At 39.9% G+C, this 14129-nt stretch overlaps 1 protein-coding gene across 1 annotated transcript in view; it reads left to right on the forward strand.

Annotated features, from left to right (window-relative positions):
• The window catches only part of ESR2 (estrogen receptor 2), a 59089-nt gene that overhangs the window by 22884 nt on the left and 22076 nt on the right, over nucleotides 1–14129 (forward strand). The window contains exons 4-6 of the mRNA XM_043920939.1: nucleotides 793–909; nucleotides 6794–7093; nucleotides 9847–9985. Coding sequence (XP_043776874.1) covers nucleotides 793–909; nucleotides 6794–7093; nucleotides 9847–9985 — 556 coding nt within the window. The remainder of the gene's footprint in view (nucleotides 1–792; nucleotides 910–6793; nucleotides 7094–9846; nucleotides 9986–14129) is intronic.

Below are 14129 nucleotides of genomic sequence, written 5' to 3' on the forward strand. Positions count from 1 at the left end.
AGGCTAAGAAGACATTGCTTCCTGTACATGGCCAGGATGGAGGGTCACTTGAGAGAGTGGTTTTTGCATCTCTCAGGTGCCTTTGCCGGTACCCAAGCTAACTCAGGGCATGGCTGGCAAGTCACAAACAACTGAAGTTCAATTTATGTTTTGTTGAACAAATGTTACTGGAATCTGGAATCTACCTGAAAAGAGAGAGGATTATAAAATTTCATTATGTTTCAATCATGGAACTATGTCTTTTTGAAGTGGTCTTTAAAATCTGGTGATTATCAAGTGGCACTTCTTTCTTTCTTTCTTTGCTGATTTTTATATTCTCTTATTGACCAGTTTAGTTCTCTTAGTTAGCTATGAATTCCCACTAAAAAGTCATGTTAAATCCCAAAGAAAAATGTATGCAAAAGAGTACAAGGAGTTTAGTTTGGTGACCTGACACCAAGTACTATTCTTGAGGAGTTTTGTGACTTGGAGCAAATCAATTTCAGGTGACTGTCTCACTTTCCATGTCCAAAGAAGAGTATTTCTAAATGTATCTCTTGAGAATTCTGAGAATGTGCAGAGAATAACCTACTGGTCAAGATGTAGGATATCAAAATTTTCCTAGACTTCCTTTACTCACTAACGAGGCACTGATGAGGCGGCATTTCATTTTTACACCTGTTCCTATAGCTAGAAGCTGTTTTCCTATCTCTCAGCTGCTGGCATTAGCTGCGTTGTTGACCAGAAAAGAGAATTATCCAAAATGTTGCAACAATAAACATCCTTTTTTTTTTTTTTTTTGCTTTGTTGTAGGACATAATGATTATATTTGTCCAGCTACAAATCAGTGTACCATAGATAAGAACCGACGTAAAAGCTGTCAGGCCTGTCGACTTCGGAAGTGCTATGAGGTCGGAATGGTGAAGTGTGGTGAGTGTTCCCTTCCACTTCTGTGGTACGTGGGACATGCCGAGAGCCAGGTCAAACGGGACAGTTTGAGGATCTGAAGACATGGAGTCTGGGTGAGAGGAGATTTAGGACGTAGTAATTATCTTCAAGTGTTTGTATGCTGTCCCATGGCAGGGGCGTTGACTTGTTCTCTGAAACTGTGGAGGACAGGGCTGGGGTGAACAGGAACACGTTGCAGGAGGCAGATTTTGGCCCAGCGTAAAGAAGAACTTTCTACAGGTCAAATGGTCTGACACCGGAATAGGCTGCTGCATGAATTAGAGAACTCCAGCCACTGAAGTGCTCAGATGGGCTGGATGACCATCTGCCTGAGGCCTTGAAAAGTCCCAGGATGAAGTTCTGGTACATGTTCACAGTTCAAGCTGTGACAAGAAGGTAGACTATATTGTGGGTTACTTGGGATGATTCATGCCTGTCCTTCCATTAACTTTCTAGAAGTGGAAAAAATATATATGCAGGAGTCGGAAACACGATAGACCTATGGAAAGCGCATAGAGCATGAATTTTATTCTAAGATGGTATGTATGCATATATATGTGTATACACACATGTATACATGCATGAAAAGACAAAGGGAAATGGGAACACTGGTGTAACAACTGACAATGATGCTTACGGTCTGCTTCCTCCACCCAGCTAACTCAATTCACTTGTCTGTACACATTTGCTTGTTTATATATACTCATGTCAACTCTGCCTAAACTTTTCTTATTCTTCTGCCTGCCAGTATTTTAGCAGTAGTTTGGTGTAATTTTTCTCTTGGTAACTATTTGAAAAAAAATTTTTGTAAGTCCTCTCTTTTCTGATAACCTCTTAGTTAGCTCTGCCTTCAAACATTCTCTGTCCCCTCCTCTAGTTCAGAATTACAGCAGAAGTTCTTTTAATTTAATCAGTTCTCTGGTTTCCTAAAATCACTGATGTTCTCCATTTCCTCTGTAAAATGTCCTGCCAGTGACCTCCCAGTGGGTATTGGTTGCTTTTATAAACGCCACTCCAGTTATATCCTTATCAGTAACCACTAGCTTCTTCCCAACCTGCTTCTACTCACTTTAATTGTTAAATCATATAATTTAAAATTTATGCAAACATATGAAATATGAGTAGGAAAAGATAGTTCTGTGAAAGCTTTGAGTAAAATGTGAAGGACTAACAGCTATTGGGTTAGGTATGGGTAAGATTAGGGCAAAGTCATCATAAACCTAGAAGGAGTCTGCATTCAGATTGCTTTATGAGTGTCTAAGTTCTTGCTCTGTTTTAAAAAGCTGGAACTGAAAATCTAGAGACAGCGTAACTTGTGATTTAAATTGGCAGAAGTGTTTAAAGAGAAATCTCTTGGCCTAACTAAAGACTGCAAATGAATATATCATGTTTTAAGTAAAACAGTATTTTAAATTGCGTATTTTAAAGAAATGATTTCTAATATGATCTTAGGAAAAGAATGTTTTCAATGTGCTAGGATCTGTTAGTGGCTGTGGTTCTCTTGGTTTGGAACCGGGGCAGTAGCACATACACTCCACCTGTAGGGGGCAGTATATGTGGTGAGAGGAACAGGAGGACTGAATCCCTGCATAGATGGAATCTCATTTTTTTGTCTCATCACTTCTTGCTGTAACAGTGCTTAAATGACCTAACCTCGATTTCCTTATCCCTGAAGCAGAGATATCTGCTTCACTGAGTTTTGTGAGAAATAAAGACCTAGTACAGTGTGTGGCGTTGAATATTACTTTCCCTTCCTTTCTCTCCCTCTTTTGTTGAAAAACACATTTAAGTTAGGAGTACCAGAATTCAGGGATATACCTAAAATTTTCCTGGAAAAGGTCACTGAATTTGACCAAAAAGTCACTGGATAGAGCTAAGAAAAAGATTTACATTATCTTTGGAGATTACAGAAGAAATGAGATGGGTTGATGTGCAAACAGATGGGTATTTTGGCTCTTTACTGACCACGAGGAAAGACCGTTAGGAGTGAATTTCCTTAACTGCGCTTTTCTCCTTTTTCAGCCCTCTTGACTGCCCTCCTGAGAAAATCCTTCATCTAGATTCTTCCTTCTATCTAATCTCAGGGGATTAGGGATTCTCCCTGTATTCTGGATCCTCCTGTTGTAATTCCACTTCCCCCTTTTATTCAGAAATCCTTTCCCTTCAGTCAGCACCTTTTTCTTCTTCATTTCCAATCTTGTCCTTTCCGCTGAGGTATTAATAAGGTTGTTTAAGTGGTAGAAGGATACCCACCCAGGCTAGCTTCAGAGGAAAAGCTTCATTATAAGAATACACTGCAATGCAAATAGCCAGCAAACTGATCTGAATAAATGTATATCTGATCTGTAGCCCTCTGTTGGGACAACAGCTCAGCATCTTTCAATGCCATCTCTTTATTTGCCTGCTGTATAGATACTTGAAAGTGATTTGTTGGGGAGGTGATATAAAATAGTAGTTAAGAGCACCAGCTCTGGATTCAGACCACTGATTGGGTTTCGTTCCTGCTTCTGCTATTTTCTAGCTTTTCTACCTTGGGCAAGTTACTTGAGCTGTTGTGCCTGGATCCTCCCCTGTATGTTGAAGATAGTAACACCACCTGTCCTCTTAGTCAGTTGTCAGAAAGGGATAATCTATGTACAGTAATACACAAAGCCTGGCACATAGAAGCTTCTAGTCTATGATAACTGCTATGATCATTATTTACTATTGTTGTTGTTGTCATCATGTTTTTCCTGGGGCACTTTCCAATATGGAGTGCTCCTATCTGGTAATTTCTCATTAAGCTCCTCAGAGGCACGCTGAGTGACTCTGCCTAGATTACAGTGTCAAAGCCATAACCCTGGGAATGTCCTTGGTACAGAAATGTGAGTTCTTTGTCAATGGCTTTATTTTTTTACCTTCTCAATTTCATTTTATTCCAGTGTGTAGAATACAACTTGATTTACCATAGGAGCTCTATCAATAGATTCTAAGGACTTTATTTTATTGATCCTAACTTAGAACAGGGTCTAGTACATGGAACTTTGTTGGGAAAATTTGGTCAAATAAATTTGAATGTTGGTATTCAATACCTTTCACTTTGTATGGAGTCTGTTTTGTAAGCTCCTTATCCTCATATTCTCCACAAAAGAGAAATGTGTGATTAGAAAGATACTTTCTTAAGCAATACATTTTATTGCTTAAGTATAAATTATCTTTATAATTTATAATTTATCTTTAATAAATTTATTAAATTTATTAAATAAGTATAATTTATCTTTAATAATAATAACATAATATTATATGTAAATAGCTCTCTATGTGATTACTAATAAAATGAATTATATTGTAGGCTTTTAATTCTTTTCTTGAATATTTTGTTTGATTCAGTTATCCCTAGATGAAAAGAGCCCTTCTTTCTACTGTAATTAGCCAAGGATAAGAGAAATTCAGATAAATTTTCTTGAAAGTAAATAAATTTGCTCATACCACCTAACTCATTTCCTTTTATAAATGTGGACAATTGAATTTAGTGAACAAAGGCAATGGTGGGGGTATAGAAAGTAGGAATTCTGATTTTAAGTTTTAGATTTTTTTATAGGGAAAATTTATATAAATGTTGTGCCCATGCTAATGACATCCTGATTTGTGTCTTTTTAAATTCCATTTTACATTTTTTACATTTTACATTTAAACAATGGATATTTAGAAATATTTTGCCTATATATATGTATATATATAGGGCTTCGGGAATTATATTTTTGTTACTGACTTCTATTTTTATTTTATTGTGGTCAGAGAATATGATCTATATAATAGCAGTTTTAGTTAAAGTTGACCTAGTATGTAATAATTTTTGCAAATTGTTTTGATGTATATGAGTTTAGAATTATTTATCTTTCTTTTATAATCTACTTATGAGACCTTAATAATGATTTTTGTCTTAAAGTTTGTCAGATATTGACAGTAACTCCAATTTATCTGGTTAACCTTTGCCAAATCTTTTTCTGCTCTTTTGCTTTCAGTTTTTCTGTATGTTAGATGTATCCCTTAGTAACCAGCTTATTGTGGTTCAGTTACTCAGTCATGTCAGACTCTTTGTGACCCCATGGACTGCAGCAAGCCAGGCTTCCCTGTTCTTCACCGTCTCCCAGAGCTTGCTCAAACTGATGTCCATTGAGTCATTGATGCAGTCCATCCATCCATCTCATCCTCTGTTATCCCCTTCTCCTCCCGCCTTCAATCTTTCCCAGCATTAGGGTGTTTTCTAATGAGTTGGCTCTTGGCATTAGGTGGCCAAAGTATTGGAGCTTCAGCATCAGTCCTTCCAATGAATATTCAGGACTGATTTCCTTTAGGATTGACTGGTTTCATCTCCTTGCAGTTCAAGGGACTCTCAAGAGTCTTTTCCAACACCACAGTTCAAAAGCATCAATTCTTTGGCACTCATCTTTCTTTATGGTCCAATTCTTACATCCACACATGACTACTGGAAAACCATAGCTTTGACTAGATGGACCTTTGTCGGCAAAGTAATGTCTCTGCTTTTTAATATGCTGTCTAGGTTGATCATAACTTTTCTTCCAAGGAGCAAGTGTCTTTTAATTTCATGGCTGCAATCACCATCTGCAGTGATTTTGGAGCCCAAGAAAATAAAGTCTGTCACAGTTTCCATTGTTTCCTCATCTATTTGCCATGAAGTGATGGGACCAGATGCCATGATCTTAGTTTTTTGAATGTTGAGCTTTAAGCCAGCTTTTTCACTCTCCTTTTTCACCTTCGTCAAGAGGCTCTTTAGCTCCTTTTTGCTTTCTGCCATAAGGGTAGTGTATTCTGCATATCTGAGGTTATTGATATTTCCCTGCAATCTTGATTCCAGCTCGTACTTCATCCAGCCTGGCATTTTGCATGATGTACTCTGCATATAAGTTAAATAAGCAGGGTGACAATATACAGCCTTGATGTACTCCTTTCCCAATTTGAAACCAGTCTGTTTTTCCATGTCCAGCTCTAACTATTGCTTCTTGACCTGCATACAAATTTCTCAGGAGACAGGTAAGGTGATCTGGTATTCCCATCTTTTGAAGAACTTCCCACAGCTTGTTGTGATCCACACAAAGGCTTTGGCATAGTCAATAAAACAGAAATAGATGTTTTTCTGGAATTCTCTTGCTTTTTCTATGATACAACGGATGTTGGCAATTTGATCTCTGGTTCCTCTGCCTTTTCTAAATCTAGCTTTAACGTCTGGAAGTTCTCAGTTCACATACCGTTGAAGCCTAGCTTGGGAATTTTGAGCATTATGTCTAGATTAAAAAAATATATCTAATCTCAAATGTTTTCAGTTAACTTATTATTTGAAATAAACTTATTTGTGTAAGTATGTAAAAAGAATACACAGACACACATACTCACATGCAAAAAAATATTTAAGCATGTATTATAAAAATGTATTATTTATAGTCAGTTCCTATTTTTCCCTATCTTCTGCTTGAAGAAAATTCCTAATTTCATGATTTGGAAACTGAAGTCTGTTAGTACTCTTTATTTTTTTTTTTTTTTTTTTTATTGTTAGTACTCTTTAAAATAAAGATGGATTTAGATTTAGAAATGGAATAGGTGATCTTGAAATGTAAACCTAAAGATCATTTGGGCTATTGTCTCTAAAAAGTCATTATTGATTTGCTAATACAGCCACAAATGTTATAATCTTTAGTACATGCCTCACAGGCTCCAGAAATAAAAGTCAGACTCCTGTTCTAAGACACATTCCGTGAATAGACTTGGGTTTTACAGTGATTTCTGTTTTCATCCTGGTGACTGGGGGAACCTGATGCTGCGTTGGGGAAGAGATGGAAAAAGCACTGTGTTATCTGCTCTCTTTTAGGCTCCCGGAGAGAAAGGTGTGGGTACCGCATAGTGCGAAGGCAGAGAAATTCTGATGAGCAGCTGCATTGCCTGAGCAAAACCAAGAGGAATGGTGGACCCATGACCCGAGTGAAGGAGCTGCTGCTGAGTGCCCTGAGCCCAGAGCAGCTGGTGCTCACGCTCCTGGAGGCCGAGCCGCCCCACGTGCTCGTGAGCCGCCCCAGCGTGCCCTTCACCGAGGCCTCCATGATGATGTCCCTGACCAAGCTGGCCGACAAGGAACTGGTACATATGATCAGCTGGGCCAAGAAGATTCCGGGTAGGGCCTTCTGAGTCTTAGCTTCAAACTGATGTGTAGAAAGGCCTGCTCTTCACATTTATGGGGCACGAATACAGAATGGAGGTCTGCAAGCTATGTCTTGAGTATTTAGCGGTTTGACAGCTTGATTTATATGCTTTAAATGGAATATGTCCTTTCTTCTTATCTTGACACTTGTGCCTTCAACACAGGTGGCCAGGTTTCAGTTTAGAATTCCTGAATTCCTCCGAGTTCTGTACCAGACATGGCAGTGCAGAAGTAGTTGTATGTGGTGGGCCCCTTCTCTTCCTGTCTCTCTTTGTGTCCACCCCTGTCCCCTGCTCCATTGATCCCACACTACCTTGCACACACTGAATCCCACCTGTTCACATCTACAGACATTAGCTGGTTTGGCTATATCTCATGCCTAGATATGTTCTGGGGAGATAGACCCAGGGAAGAGACCCACCCATGCTCTGAATGTGGGTGTGGGGCCATTTAGGCAGGGAATTTTAAGGTCCTGGGACCTGGAGCATGGACTAAAAGAAAGGAGTCTGGGCTCCACCTTAACCCATCTCTTGGCTGTGGACCCATCACCTTGGGAGGAGGGGTGTGGTCAGGTGGGGGTGGGGTGGGGCACAGTATGACCTTTCACAGTGTGAAAGTGAAAGGTAGGAATAGTAAAATTTTGTTCCAATAAAGAAAAAAATCAGTAATACATACATAAATGAACAAAATGGATAGAGTAAATCAGCTATAAAAGTAACATGAATCATCAATAAACCTGGAATGCTTTTTAACTTGATAAAATTAAAAATGGGTTTGGTTATTCCTGAATTGCCATTTAAAACATGCATTTTTTTATTCTATAGTGTGTTCATTTTACCAGACCAGTTAGTAACATATACACCCAAGGTACTGCATGGTCACCATCTAGCTATCATTTGAACTGGTATTTCCGTGAAGGAATGAATCAAGGATTCTAACATAGATTGACAACAACCTATACTTCCTCTGGAAGGGCTTCTTCCATGTACATCTTTCCATTTGTCTAAGAAATGAGGTCTCCAAGTTCCAAGTCACTAGGGATGACTCCCATGGCCTCCAGGGCAGCAACTGCATTAGGCACATTTTAAAGATTGAGGGAGCTGGGGGAAGCGCACCTGGCTTTAAGGGTCTCAGATAATAGGATCCATAGGGGTCATTTGTTGGCTTCTGAGCTTTCTGAGAATTTTCAGGTTTTCCACTTCAGTTTTGATGGTTTAGCATCTTCTCCTTTGCCAGAATGATGTTTGTTTGTTTGTTTGTTTTCTGAGCTCTTTCCCAAAAGAGGAGATGCTGGTGCAGTTTCCTCTAACTTTTGTTCTACGTGTATGCCAAACCTGGTTTTCAAGACCCCATGTGGAGAGTGGTGATTAATTACTTCTGAGAGCTGTGTAGCTTCTTTGTGCCAAAGCAAAATGGATCTCTTAAGCTGCATCAGTCCCTCTTCAAGCCCAGTGATTTGGAAAATTTTCTGAAAGCTTAGGCATAGTCTGAAATTGTGGGACTTTTTCTCCCACTTTCTCAGCTAGCATATTCATTGTCTAGACCAAAAAAAAAAAAAAAAAATTTAGTCTATCACCTAGCTTTGGCTTTGTTGAAGATCTATAAGTATAAAAAGCTTGATCTCCCTTGGGCAGGCTTATTGTCTGTAACTGTGGGTGAGGTTGGAATGTGTACACTCAGGAATGTGAACCGAGCGTGTAGGATGTGGCTTTGGAAAGGATTTATCCATCTTTCCATTTAGTTCTCCTTTGTTCAGATTGCTGTTATAATTGTTCAAAGAGTTGAACCACATATGTTCTCTGTGCCATAGTTTCCTCATCTGTGAAATGAGGATGATGAGAGATCTCACCTCTAGGAAATTCTCAGAGGTAGGCATTGTTGCCCCCATTTTTCCTGTAAGATAAACAAAGACTTAAAAGAAGATTAAGTAACTAGCTGGGATGAGGCTGAGCAGGGGTGCTAACCAAAGTCCATTGCACTCCAAGGTCATTTGTTTGTTGACTATATTTATTTTATATGGCTTCCTCCTGTTATCATGACTTATGGAGGAAGCACCAGTGATCTCTGCTTCTGAAGTTCTCCCTTAGGGACCTGTTTCTGTTGTTATGTGTGTTCTTCAGCATAGAATAGCCCAGAGACAAGTGCACCCACTCAGAAGAATGATTCTAATACTAGATGGGAAATGGTAAGCAATTGGAGAAACTCTTTCAGCTGGAACTTCGACTTTCTGCAGGAGCTGGTCCTGTTTTCTCTGCAAGTCTCCCACCCGTCACCCCCACTATCCTGTCCCCCTGCTCCTCCTGCCCCCATCATGGGTTGGGCCAGACAGGCTGCCCCTCTGGCTGGCGTCTGAACTCTATCTTTCTCAGTAGTGCAGAGGGATTACTGGGATGTAACTAGCAAAGGTCAGTGCCAGCTTTCTCTTCTTCCCTAGCATCTTTCTGGGAGCTGTATAAGCCCAGCTAATAATCCTTTGGAAATTCTGAATGATGTACATTTCTCTGTAGAAGGGGTTCGAGACTAGAAATTGTGAGTTACTCACTGTGAATTTAGGACTTTCTTCCTCGTCAGCTATTAACCACATCTTTAAAATATTGATTTCCCCTGCCCTCTGGGTGATTTGTGTTTTCTTAGCTTTTTAAAACTTGCTCTTTTTTTTTTTTTTTTATGGAATCAGGGAGCTGAGGAGGAGGGCGGGTATGCTCACAGACTCTTGCTTTCCCCAGGCTTCGTGGAGCTCAGCCTGTATGACCAAGTGCGGCTCTTGGAGAGCTGCTGGTTGGAGGTGCTCATGGTGGGGCTGATGTGGCGCTCCATCGACCACCCCGGCAAGCTCATCTTTGCTCCAGACCTCGTTCTGGACAGGTGAGACACAAATTCCTTGTATTTATTCTCCAACTTGAGTGAAGTGCCAAATAAAATGGGAACAGAGTCCTGAGTTCTGCAATGAAAACCTCACTCCTGAAAGGGCAGGTAGGAGGAGGAGAAGGTCGTGAGCTCCTTCACTGGGTCAAGAACCTGAGAAGCAGAGCATGAGTGCAACGATTCAGTGTCCTGTGACTCATTCTTACCTGCGATGCAGCAGCATTCACTGGTCAGACCACACAAGGGCCTGTGTGTGGCACTCAAGAGTGAAGGTCGCCTTAGGTTTTTCTACATTACAAAAAATCCATTTTTGGGTTTTAATTTTTAAGCTGTCCTGCTGTTCTTTCCACTAGTAGGGGCCATTTACATCTCCAGCTATCTGGGCAGGTGGTAAAATTCTTATAAATCGACCAAGTTTATTTTTACATGCTTTAACTCACTCTAACTACACATACTATATAGCATTTTGGGCAAAGCAGTGGAAGGAGTGGTTACTAAAACCAGATGAAAGTTGATGGAAACTGGGGAATGATAGTGTTAATGCTATAATTTCTTGCATTTAGTTTTCTTTTGAAGATGGCGCGGAAAAGAAACCACTTTTTAATTGACTTAGTGAACTGTACCTGGAGGGAAAGCTGGAATGTACAGCAACACTGAAGCTTTTTAGTAGGAAAAGTAGAACACTTTCTTGGTGTTGTATCTGAACAGTTTGAGAATCTCCATGGAAATTGATTTTTGTCTTCCTTGTATTGAAAAAGTGCTAGTGTTGAGTGTGCAGTCACTATTGGACCCTAAGCCTGGAGGGAAAGGATGCCTACTGCTGTGAATAGAAAGGATCTGCCCCCAGCTCTTGGCACTACCTCTTTAGATCGTCAGAAGCTCCCCACGCACACCTTACTCAGATGAAAAGTAATAGCCAGGGTGTTAGCACCTACTCCTCGTGTTGTCGGGGATGATGGTGTTGACAAAGGGCACTGTTCTAAGTGATGGAGGTGTTTTGGTGGAGAGCAGGGCCTTTGGGAGGAGCTGGAGCATGGACTATGGCTCTAGCAGGAGCAAGCCCAGAGGGAGGTTCTGGAAGCCCAGACCCTTCAGTAGCAATCAAAATAGCTAACTTATTGGCCTATATGTGCCAGGCACCATCTTGAGCACTAATGTCTTAGGTCATTACATCTTCACAGTAGCCCTTTTTGGGTGAGCACCATTCTTATCCCTTTTCTTCAGCTATGGAAGTGGGAGGTTAGGTAAATTGCCTGCAGTTATGGTGACGGAGCTGGACACAGGGGCTGGCTGTGAAGTTCACCCTCTCACCAACAACAGTACATGCCTCTCAGCAGGATGGAAAACTGGATGAGGAAAGAGGAGGAGGCCGAAGGCAAAGTAACTTTCTGCTTTATTCTTTAATCTTAGAACAGCTATATTTTACTCTCTGGCCATTTCAGAAAACTTATTCCTCCAGCTGTCGTTTCAGGGTACCATGTTGCAAGGCAGGCTGAAAGGCCAAGCACCCAGTCACACCATCACTGTCATTCATTCCTGCATTCAATGTGTTCCACTTGGAATTTAGATGAAGGTGCGCACACACACACACACACACACACACACACACACTCTTATATGAATATACACACATAATTCCCTAGAAGTTAGTGTTAGGAAGAAGTTCTATCCTTTGGTGAACTAATACATTTGCAAACTTTGGGACTATGTTTGCTTTTTTGTGTTGATTTCTAAAGTGTTGCCACATTTAGTTTTATTTTCAGTGACTGTTTCATTCCTGGTTTTTAGTACAACAAACTTGCCTGTTTGTATGGGTTCAAGTCCTATATGTAAATAGGTTACTGTAAATTGACACAAATCCCAGATAAATTTTAGGCCTACCTGCTGGTTAAGTAATAGAAGAAAAAGAAGTAATTTTTCTTATATATTTATTTTAATTAGACTCACATTAGAAGAGAAGATTTGATAGAAATTGTGTATATTTGAGTGTAGTAGAGTTGTTCTTGGGAGTTGTAAATGCATTCACATTGAACAGACATTTTTCTTTGTCTACTAGTGATTATTTTTTGTTGCAGTCCCTACTTGTTTTGAGTACTCTGTAAAGCCTAGAATTTCAAGTCTCAGATTTTTAGTACATCTGTTATGTATACAGTATAAATATATTTTAGTGTAATGGGTATATATCTGGAGGAGTTGCTTATTTAAGCATGTTGAAAAAATTTTGACAATTCCAAAAGTCAAATTATTTACCATAAAGGAGTTCTAATGGGAATCTTTGCTGTAATGTGAATAAAACTTTTTCACACTACTTGAAAGTAGCTGTCTTTTGGTGGATTGTCCTGTCAGAGTTCCTTTATGTAGTATTATGACCAATTAAGCAGTGAATACAACTAAATTAGCCTATTTATTTGTGGAGACTGAGACTGTAATTTCTGTTTCCTTTATTCTTGTTGAGGCTTCTGCAGTGAAAAAACTTGAGCCTACTGAGGATGAGAGGAAAATCCAGGTATCTCAGCTTATTTCTAACAAGGTAGCTATTTAGGTAATCACTAGAATCCCAATTCACGTGAAGATCTACCAGAGAATTTGAACTTCTACTTCTTTGAGAAATCATATATGCTAAAACGTTATGTGTCCTTAACATCAGTAGAAAACTTTCAAATGTTATTAAAAAGTCAGAGGAAGTGGATGTTGATGGAGTTCTGTGGACTGACAAGTGTAAATGTGCTGAGTTTTCATTCATGTTACGTATTTTTATACTGAATTTTCTTCAAGAGACCCACAGAATTTTCACTTCTAAATTTTTATTTCCCCTTTGTACTCAGATGATTTCACCTTAGTTGAATAGTAAAGTCCTTCCCATGTGTCTCCCAACCCCATTGTCTCTCACACAGGTAGACGAGTTGTGGTCCATTAGCCACATGTGCGCTGTCAGTACAAAGCAATGAACCCCAAAGGGAAGCCTACTCTTTCAAGATGTCCTTGGTATCAAACGGAATATTTTCCTTTTGTGAAAGGTGGTTATCAATAATAGTCTGCTTGAAACTACTACTATTATTTTTATTTAGCACTGGTTTATGGGTAAATGGGCTTCCCTGGTAGCTCAGCTGGTAAGGAATCTGCCTGCAATTCAGGAGACCCTGATTCAATTCATGGGTCAGGAAGATCCCCTGGAGAAGGGATAGGCTACCCACTCTAGTGTTCTTGTTCTTCCCTGGTGGCTCAGGTGGGTTTGATCCCTGGGTTGGGAAGACACCCTGGAGAAAGGAACGGCTACCCACTCCAGTATTCTGGCCTGGAGAATTCCATGGACTATATAGTCCATGGAGTCGCAAAGAGTCAGACACGAGTGAGTGACTTTCACTTTTTCACTTTCACTGTGGATAAATGGGATGTAAAAGTAAATTTCCATGAGTAGTTTTGTTTGATATATTATTTTAATATTTTAATATCCAACTCATATACCTACTAGATTGACAACTCATATACCCAGTTGGTTGAATTCAAATCTTTTAAACCTGTCCTAATATCTTACTCATAAATCAGTGTCAATCCATAGTTACTTACAGGATAAATGAAATAGGTCTTGTTGATATTTCCTCACTGTTCTGTATAATTCATCTTAAAGTAGAACTTTAATTAGGGTGTCTTTTATAAAGTAAGGGCTTCCCTGATAGCTCAGTTGGTAAAGAATCTGCCTGCAATGCAGGAGACCCCGGTTCCATTCTTGGGTCAGGAAGATCTGCTGGAGAAGGGATAGGCTACCCACTCCAGTACTGTTGGGCTTCCCTTGTGACTCAGTTGGTAAAGAATCCGCCTGCAGTGCAGGAGACCTGGGTTCAATCCCTGGGTTGGGAAGATCCCCTGGAGAAGGGAAAGGCTACCCACTCCAGCATTCTAGCTTGGAGAATTCCATGGACTGTATAGTCCATGGGGTCGCAAAGAGTCGGACATGACTGAGAGACTGTCACTTTATAAAGTATTTTACCTTATTGCCTCTATGTTTGTCATATTTCTTTTCTAAAAATTTGTTTGGTTTCTACAGTCTGTGAAGTGAATAAAAATATTCTAACCTTGCCCGACCCCCACCCCCTACATGAGATGGATGGCTATCACACTTGCTGGAGAAAGCAATCAGACCTAG

Source organism: Cervus elaphus, chromosome 12, assembly GCF_910594005.1.
Source record: "Cervus elaphus chromosome 12, mCerEla1.1, whole genome shotgun sequence".
NCBI classification, from domain to species: Eukaryota; Metazoa; Chordata; class Mammalia; order Artiodactyla; family Cervidae; genus Cervus; species Cervus elaphus.